Source organism: Thermobia domestica, chromosome 2, assembly GCF_964235325.1.
Source record: "Thermobia domestica chromosome 2, izTheDome1.hap1.1, whole genome shotgun sequence".
NCBI classification, from domain to species: Eukaryota; Metazoa; Arthropoda; class Insecta; order Zygentoma; family Lepismatidae; genus Thermobia; species Thermobia domestica.
This window is the reverse complement of record NC_137455.1, coordinates 102505931-102516109: the sequence shown is the minus strand read 5'-3', so window position 1 is coordinate 102516109 and position 10179 is coordinate 102505931. Positions and strand designations below refer to the sequence as shown.

Below are 10179 nucleotides of genomic sequence, written 5' to 3'. Positions count from 1 at the left end.
AATTAGCAATCCCCACGCGTTAGTTAAATTCTTAATATCCGCTGAAAACGACTCTGAATCTTTAATCCTAATTATAACATATACTTTCATGTACACGTTATATCTCAAATACTACTTTTAGTTTACCCCTCCACTGTTACTTTTTAATTTGGTAGTTTTCTCTTAAACACAAACAAACTATTTGCTGAGCAAAACAGTATATTCACATAAACTACATACGTGTTACAATTTCGCCAACTAACACTTTTGCTTCACCAGACACTAACAGACACAGTTAGTGTCTGATGAAGCCAAAGTGTTAGTTGGCGAAACTGTAACACGTATGTAGTTTATTTATGTGTATATACTGTTTTGCTCAGCAAATTGTTTGTGTTTAAGTATATACAAAGCAAAGCTTCCACTTATGAAAAATATTATAGTTTTCTCTGTACCTCTCCGTAACACGGAAGAAATAAACATACATTCTTCATTCGCACTTTTGGCTTAACATACTGCGCATTGTTATATTATTTAAACAGGCACACATCTACGCATAAAACTTCCTTTTCATAGCGTATATCACTTTCTCACTAATAAAAGCCATAAGACTAAGTGACAGACCAACAATTAAAACACCAAAAAGTGGGAAAAGATGCTCTAAAGTTAGCACCACAACTACGTGTTCTGTTTTTGTCGTCCGTGAAGAAGATGATCCCTTATTCTTGAGGGCATCACTAAGCCATTTTAAAAATAACCCTGATTTCACAATTCTCTTAACAATCTCATTAATTCTTGACGTATATGGTGATCCTTTAGGAAGTGGAAAAATAGAAATGTTAGTTGCTACACTTTGTTTCACGATGTGGACCAAAGATTCACCTGGACGACGAATAAGAATATTTTCCGCATAAAATGTAAGAATACTTTTCGAAGCAATAAATGTTGCATCTCTTTTTTCAACAATCCTATACAGCAATTTTAGTGCCTCCAATCCTCGAGTTATTTTCAACCTTTTGTATATTTCATGAACAGCTGGGTTAGATGATTCCTTTAAGACCATGGCTTGATCCTCTGTGGTACCAACAAATAAATCAGAGTCGGCAACGTCTTGTAATGTATCTAAATCAGGTGTTCTAAGAGGTGCTGCAAGGAATTTCATGACTTGGGCTACATAAACAGATGTAATAACTAAACTAAAATATACGAATATAATAAACACAAATCTATTCATAATACTAAGTGGCTGCTTGCGTACAGATATCTGCAAAAATACTCTCCATACCGTTAGTATGCCCTTACTTCCATATGATGAGTTTTCGAAGTTGGAGTGTAATGCGTAAATAATGGAAGTCGCAATTATTGTGGCAAGAATAAGAACCCAACATTCTTTGCGAACAGATAGAATAAAATTTGTCCAATAAGGTGCAAATGTAGATCGTGGTACAATGAAGGAGGAAACGTCAAATCGTAGAGGATCTGTTATGTCCAAATGTTTAAACAGGTCATAATGTATGAGAACTTCGTTGCAACTTATATCAGAACGTCCATGAAAAAGGTCCCCAACAATGCCGCTCCAAGATCCATTCGGTAGTTTGGAACCTATGGAGTTTCTTGGATGAATATACTTATGAATTGGTGTAAAATTCATCTTTTCTGCTAAGACCTCGAATAACTTTCCTGCTGTGCCATCATAGTGTACGGTATCATCCTTTTGAGGCGACACAGAAGTGGATGTAATCAGAAAAGCTGATGACGCAATTAATGGATATCTGTTCAGGTTGGCCAATTTTGAGCGAATATCTTCAACAAGTCTTCTGTTTTTGGTGATTGAAACAATGGTTATTTTACTTGGGTCTGTAACTGGCCCTTTTAAGAAAGGGCTATACGAATATACATTTGACGATTTGGTATTGGCAACAGTCCATATTACGAATACATTAAGCATCTGCAATTTCCAACAACTAAAGAAAAATTCTTCAGTAATGGTAACCAATGAAGTTAAAAGAATAACAAATATCGATTGTTTCCACCATATTTGCATTTTAGTTCCACTCTTTATTATATTCATCGCAGATTCCATGTTAGCTGCTATTATCAAGAAAATCCCTCTTCGCTCTTCACCAGCACTTACTGAGTTCATTGTAAAATCCAGTAACACTAGGGGATGATCAGAATGCTGCAACACTTTTATGAGTTTTGTATAGAATATAGATGAAACGTTTTCTCTTACGACTACAAAAATAGCACTTATATCAGAACTAAGTAGATTTTTCTTTATTAACGACAACACTGGTGTAACTGGATCTTCATCTGGTACACTCATTGTATAATGCAATAAATGTTGATGAACAATTTTGCAATTGCATGCAATGCAGAATATTCCCATTAGCCATGTTGAATACATGGTAGTTTAAAAGAAGCGTTCAAATCTGTAATAAAAGAAAGAAAATTAAATTAGTATTCAATTATTTTTATATCCTATAAAGTATTCTGTGATGCAAGCTGCATATGTAAAGAAAAAAAGAGAACTGATTTATCAAATTATACCTCACCGCTTAATGCCGGCTGATACGTAAGACATTTAACACTAGCATTAGGTCTTTCTTAACTAATGTAGATTTTACTTGATGGGAACATTGCATGAGCAAGGTTATGTTTATGGATGGTATCGAGACGAGACGAGACTTTGTACAGTCACTGTCTCGTTTCGGTTGATAAATAGTTGTCTCGATCTAGGTCTCGATTAATGTTTTATGCCTTGACATCAACATAGGAAAGTGGAGTAATATTTCAACTGGCATAGCTTTGGAAGTTTTGATACGGTTCGGACGTCAAGCAACCCGAGGGAGAATCCCTAGAAGGCTTAAAGGTGTAATATGTTCATTGGGTAGTTCAGAACAAAAACAAATAATTATTATCCAAGTTCGATTAGTTATTTCTTTTGAGAAGTCCGAATCTCTTGTGTTAGAGTGATTGGACTCTTACTCCGTGAAATATATATAATGGTTAAGTATTTATTTTACAGTAGCGGTTATTTATGTTACATTCTAATCTTATATTTGGAAGACGCGGTGGCACAGCACTCACCTCTGATGCGGGGGTACCTGGTTCGATTCCAGCTCCCCTCAAGTATGCTTTGTAGTGGACAAATACCGTGTAGGTGGGTTTTCTCAGTATTCTAGCTTTTCCTTCCTCTTTTATCTTTCTACCCTGATCATCCATCTTATCATCACTTCCCTTCGTCTAGTCTCCGTGCAAAAGTGTAGTACGTTCAACTCAAAGAAATACACACACAAACACACACATACACTTACACATACACACACACACACACACATATACATATATATATATATATATATATATATATATATATATATATATATATATATATATATATATATATGTGTGTGTGTGTGTGTGTGTGTGTGTGTGTTTGTGTGTGCTTTATATTACTTCTGTAAGTACCTCTGAATTACAATGGTACTGTAATATATTACATGACATTAATGTGAACAACATTAAATGACAAATCTGACAGAAAATGACAAAATTCAACGTACGTTTGTCGAAATAACATAATATATAACGTAATTAGATTTCTAAAATGTAACCCGTGAGCGTACGTAACTAAGAAATCAATAAATAGGTATTATTCATTTTCAGCCAGTTCTAAGACGTGGCGAATTCAGAAGACAACAAACTTAAACCGTAAAAATAATAAATAGCCATCTTCAATTGGTTACATCAAATCAACCCGACATAGATTGTAGCAGGGTATGTAATAGATTTGTTACGCATTTCTGCATCGTATTAGGAAAATATACTTCGTTAAGATGCTGGGGCAGTAACAGAATCTTAAAATATTTACAGTTCTTTTGTAAATGATATAGTGGGTCCATTTCATACTTCATGAATTAGTTTGAAGGGATAACATTTGACACATCTTAAAGCTGTAAAAAATATATATTATTTTTGGGGTTCCTAATAGTAGACTACTTTTACAGAAATGGCGCCAGATCATATTTTCGTTTAAAAGTTTCTTTGACCTGGTTTATTTATTCCATGCTTAATTTATACATTCATGCATTGACGTCAGCAGCACATAAATTTTTACGGGGGGTGTATGGAATAACCTTAGGAAAGCAGGGGGTCCTCTCCCGAAAAAAAAATTAAAAATTATCTTCGTACATTGCATTTTAAAGCATTTTTGACTTAAAAAGGAAACCAAAACTTAAAATTTTTGTGTTCCATTTTTACCTTTATTTTTATTTTTTTTATTTTTATTTTATTTTATTTTATTTTATTTTATTTTTTTTATTTATTTATTTTTTTTTTTTTGGAAAATGTGGTAACTGGAAAAGCACGCATACATTTCACAGTTTGCTTATTCAACTCAACTCAGTAAAACTCAACTTTGTTTCACAATTTTAGTTAAAGACACCAAGTGTATGTCAAAAATAAAATAATGATAAAATGGTACTGCGAAGTGAGTATTCTACGTGTCAGAAACAATAAAGTTTTGAAAACAGCTTTTTCGGCTTATAAGCCTACACCATACTAATGTAAAAAAGAGGCTCAACAATGTGTGCTTAAAAATATTTGAAAATTGTTATTTATTTATTTATTTTAGCTAAACTAAACTCGCTTTGCTGCTCGCTATCTGAACCCCCCAAAAAAGTTTGTTATTTTACAGTTTAGATACTCCACCTTCATCTTCATAGGGCCGAAAATTTACGGTCTGTTTTTACTATTGGAAACAAATTTTGTGCTACTTTTTCATACCCAGTCAGGCCCGTATCCAGGGGGGTTTAGGGGGGCCGCCCCCCTAAATTTTTACTGCCCCCCTCTAAAATTTTCACAGTAGGCTTGCAAATGAACTATAATATGGTGATGAACTATATTTTTTGATCGCCCCCCTAACTTCCACCGCCCCCCTACATTTTCGGGCTGGTTACGGGTCTGTACCCCCTTGTTTAACATTGTTTTGTGGATGTAGAAAACTGTTACATGATTGAATCTCTTTGGGTCATAGTTAACCTAAGATACTTACAGTATTGGGGGAGAAAAGAAAACCGTTTTACAAATATTAGAGAACATGTCCACGGTGGGATTAACGTCCGTGCATTCATGTTAGAGTACCTTCCGACACACAATTCAATTGTTGAAGCATAGTTAAAGAATACCACGAACAAAGATTTGCTGTTGGATGATCTACTGTGAAAGTCAATGTATTCATATTCCATGTATTCAATGTATTCAAATTCCATAAAGCTTATTACTTTGTTTCTAATAAAATTATTCACTGTATTTTTGCATCAACCTCGTATGTATATTATACGTTTAACTATAAAAATGATAATTCTATATGTTTTATACAGCACATAACAATTTTCTCATATGATTCTGGTAACATAGAACGTACTTTTTATATGTTTTATAATAACAATTATGTTTCCAATGACCATGCAAGTTTAACGATATGGCTATGGTTGTTATGACTTTACTCATTTTTAGAGTGCACCAGTTGACCTGTTAATTATGTATGAACACATGTTAATTATATATGACTTACTATACCCTAATTAATTTGCGAACTTTTGACAGTAGTGTCACTTTATTCACACACACACACCTAGCAAATTTTCTTCCAAAAATACTAAATGGAGAAAATTTCCCAACTTCCTAAGATTTTGCACCCTGTGGTATATTCTTTTCCAGCTAGCTGCACATATCAACATTTTTGCAGAGTAATTCACCTAATTGCTCCTTCAAACTCTGCGTATCAAGATGCAAAGAAACTTTTGAAGTTGACGCGTAACTTTTTTCTTATTAGCCTTCCTTATTATTTCTTTTGATTCTGTAATAAAAGTGCCTGAGGTGTAACCGTCAGTCTACCTCTGATGTCCTATCTTCATCACATACCAAATCTCTGGTTACAAGGAAGCTCGAAAACAGGGCCATAACTTGTGGGGGACAGGGGGCAACTACCCTCCAGCGAAGCTCCCCGCCGTTCAAGAGGGCCCAATTTAAGACAAAATTTTCTTATTCCAAATACGATACGAACAAGAAATTATAGGTTCACTATATTACATAAACAAAACAGCCCACACAAGGTAAATAAAACAAAAATGAGTCGTGGGTCCATTTCAGTAAAAAGTGTCTATACTATTAGGAGCCCTAGAAATAATATATATTCGTATGGTTTTGAGATTTATCAAAATTTTCCTCTTAATTAATTTGTCGTGTATGGAACGGGCCCAGAGGCGTGACTAACGGTCCCACAGATCTTGCCGTTCGGGAGGGTGCAAGGCTCCGGGGAGCCATAAAGAGTAAGAGAAAGATAGAAAGAGAGGCCTCAAAAATTAGAAAAACAACTTTTTCTAGGGGGTCCAAATACGCATATTAATGTTTGTCCCCCCCTCCCCCCCTAGAAAAATCTAAGTTACGGCGCTGCTCGAAAACATGTTCATTTTTGAGCCACTCGTTAACTAGTGCAGGCCTAGAAGTACAAGAACTGGAAAACATTTTGAAGCAGCACTGCACACGTTATAATTAAATGCTAAACAAACCGATATTTACAAGACTACTTTTTTTTTTTTTTTTTTTTTGCGTAACTAATGTATATTTAGAGTGCTTTAAGAAAAAGGGTAAGAAGGTTCCTATTGAATAAAGTGTATTACAGTATTAAAGAATTTCTGGACGATAAAATTTTATATATATATATATATATATATATATATATATATATATATATATATATATATATATATATATATATATATATATATATATATATAAACGATATGTATAAACGATAATTCGTTACATTTAATTTTGTAATGATTAATTAATTTTGTTAATTTTATATTAATTTTGTAATGAAATGTAAACTTGTAGCCCCAGCATAATCCATTTAGAACCTATGTATTCTGAATTGAACCAAACACCAAATATTTTGGTTCTGCGAAACAAATAAATGAAACGAAATTAAAGTATTTGAAGCAATAGTTGCAATTATAAAGAACACAATTATTTCATTTCTGAAGGGGGCACTCGTTCGGAAAGGGTGTAACAGCTTCTTCAACCCAGTCATCCTGATAAAGGATTCCCTGGGATTTCCCATTCATATCAGGTAAATACCGAGATGATACCTAACATACAGGTTCCAGGCAGCTTTCTCGTTCTCCATTCCTTTCTTCCTTCTCCCTTTCCCGCATAGTATTCTCTCCGAAGGACCTCATCACTTATAGTGACTGGCTTAATGCCATAGATCCTGCTAATACCCAGAAATATGTACAAAGAAAGAAAGAAAGAACACAATAATCTCCCACTTTTAATTTGTGTTTGTGTCTTTCTGCCGCAAATCGATTTTCTTTTTCACGATTTGCTTAACATTTTTAGGCTTTTTGGTTAAATTTGTTACCATGACATAGTATCGTCTTTGACCGCTTATTTAGGTTCTATAACAGATATATAAGCCGGTTTATTTCATTAGTCAAGTCAAGGATGGACCAAAGAACACCCCAAATGTGTTTTGCAACCGGGCAGTCAACTTGGCGGCGCCAAGTGCAGGCGGAAGGGTGTGACTTTTTATTTTTTTCTTAAGGCAAATTACAAAAACTTTTCACGCCTTTAGTTTTCACGATATCAGATTGGAACTTTCCATACTTTGTGTGTGCTTTTGGATGTTTCTTAAATTTTTCTGAGATCCCTACGTGAAACCGGAGCCGGGCCCAAGGGGATAATTTTTTCAAAAAAAATTACGGTTTTCCCGATTTTTCCAATTCAGGTATATGATACGGACATGTGAGTGATACCGTTGAAAAGGGCTCGTTATACTGAAGAAAATTACGCTTAAACCACGACTCTATGTCAAATAGTAATGACGTAGTACATTTTTCTTAGGTATTTTTATATATATGTATATACAAATATGAAAAAAAATGGGTCACCTTCAGACTTTCAAAATTTTCTCCCGACCTCAGTTTTCAAGATACAAGAATGAAATTTTGCACATAACAAATTATGTACATAACAACATATTTTTTAAAAAAAATCAGATCCCACGTAAACTTACGCCTAGGCCATAGGGGCACAATTTTTTTTAAAAAAAATCAAAATATCTCCCAGTTTTTTTTTTCAATTTTCTCGTTTCTGGTGTATAATACGGACAATCGAGTGATACCGTTAGGAAAATATGATCTAGTAAAAAACGACGTATGAGCCGTTATTGTACTATAAATAATAAGGAAGCAGTAGTTGTTTGAGTGAAAGTCTAAAATTTATCTCCAAAAGTGGAAATCCTAAAAGGGTTAACACGCAGCCAGATACTAATGTTCGTCGGGAAAGGGAAATTTACACAGTAGAATCGTATATTCCAGAGCCTAACCGTATAGAAATATAGAAATAGCTATAAAGAAATTAAACACAAATCCCTCAGGTGTAGACGAAATTATGGCTGAGTTAATTTTAGCTGGAGGGGTAACATTGTGGAACAAGGAACAAACCTATTCTCCTTATTTAGAACAAGGAGAAATTGCCACTAGAGTGGAAAAGATCAATCATTGTTTTAATTCATAAGAAAGACGACAAAATTTATTGTAATAATTATCGAGGCATTTTTCTTCTGTAATCATCCTATAAAATCCTCTCAAATATTCTATTAGCAAGATTAAGCTCATATGCACATGAAATTACCGGAAATTCAGTACGGATTTAGGTGAAACCGATCAACTATCGACCAGATATCTACCATTCGACAAATATTCGAAAAGAAATGAGAGAAACATTGTAAAACATACAATTTGGAATACCGAAAACGCTAGTTAGAGTAATTAAGATGTGTTTAAATGAACCCCAAAGTGAAGTCCGGGTAGGAATTTCTTGTCCACGAGTTTTCACGTCGAGAATGGCCTAAAACAAGGAGATGCTTTGTCGCCATTATTATTGAACTTCGTCCTGGAGTACGCTATTAGGAAAATCAAAGATAGCAGCCAGGCCTTAGAGATGAATGGTATTCACCAGGTTATGGCGTATGCTGATGATATAAATTTAATAGGTTATGATAGGAGAACAATAGAAAGAAATTCAGAGGTCTAGCAGGACGTGGGTTTGGTAGTAAATGCAGGGAAAACTTAATACATGAAAGTTCATCGGGATTGTAGTACTGCAAATTATGGTTGCGTTAAAATATCAAATAATACTTTCGATAAAGTGGATAATTTCAAATATCTAGGATCAATGTTAACAGATTTAAAGTATATTCACAGTGAAATTAAATGTCAACTAAAAGCAGGGAATTCGTGATATTATTCAGTTCAAAATCTTTGTTGTCGCGAATTCTGTCGAAGAATTTGAAGATTAAAATATATAAAACGATAATCATGCCTGTTGTTTGTATGATTGTGAAACATGGTTTCTTACACTGAGGAAGAACATAGACTGAAAGTATTTGAGAACAAGATCCTGAGGCAAATATTCGGACCCAAGAGGAATGGAAAAGGAGAATGGCAGAAACTTCATAACGCGGAACTGTATAATTTGTACCGTTGACCACCAAACATTTAGTGTAATCAAATCTAGAAAGCTCAGGTGGGTAGGTCATGTAGCCGGAATGGAAGGAAGTAGGAACGCTTTCAAAGTCTTAACTGGAAACCAATAGGAAAAGACCATTAGAAAGATCTATAGGCCCAAATTGGAGGACAATATTAAGATGGATCTCGCAGAAATAGGAATACAAAGTAGAAACTGAATCCAGTTGGCTAGGGCGGAATTGAAACCTCCGGGTTCAATAAGCCATGCAGTTAGTTAGTTAAAGTTTGTGTCTTTCTGAAGTATTCACCAGGTTTACAAGTTTGATTTTGTTTATCAAGTCTGTAGAGTCAAACGATCTAAAAAGACCATGAGGGCCAAACAACCCAAACGGGTCTAACGGTTCCATCGGGTCAACCAGTGATTGGAACAGCAACTACTATTGGAGGCTAGGATTACCTCCAGACCAACCTTCGAGAGTTCATCGCAACAGAAACATCTCTTAAAACGAAAACCAGGCTACTATAATGATATCATCATTAAGTTGAGCTACAACCATCCAGATGTGACGGGATGTGAAGTCCAATCATCAAAATCACCATTGGTTCTATTGTATTTGCACCAGGAAGTCAGTCATACAGTAATTTCGGAGAATCATCCTACCAG

General features: G+C 34.6%; 1 protein-coding gene across 1 annotated transcript; it reads right to left on the bottom strand.

The window, feature by feature from the left end:
• Nucleotides 1-526: 526 nt before the first annotated feature.
• Nucleotides 527-2302, bottom strand: LOC145679115 (glutamate receptor-like). The gene has a single exon (XM_081749708.1). The coding sequence runs from the start codon at nucleotides 2300-2302 to the stop codon at nucleotides 527-529; it is 1776 nt and encodes a 591-aa protein (XP_081605834.1).
• Nucleotides 2303-10179: the final 7877 nt, after the last annotated feature.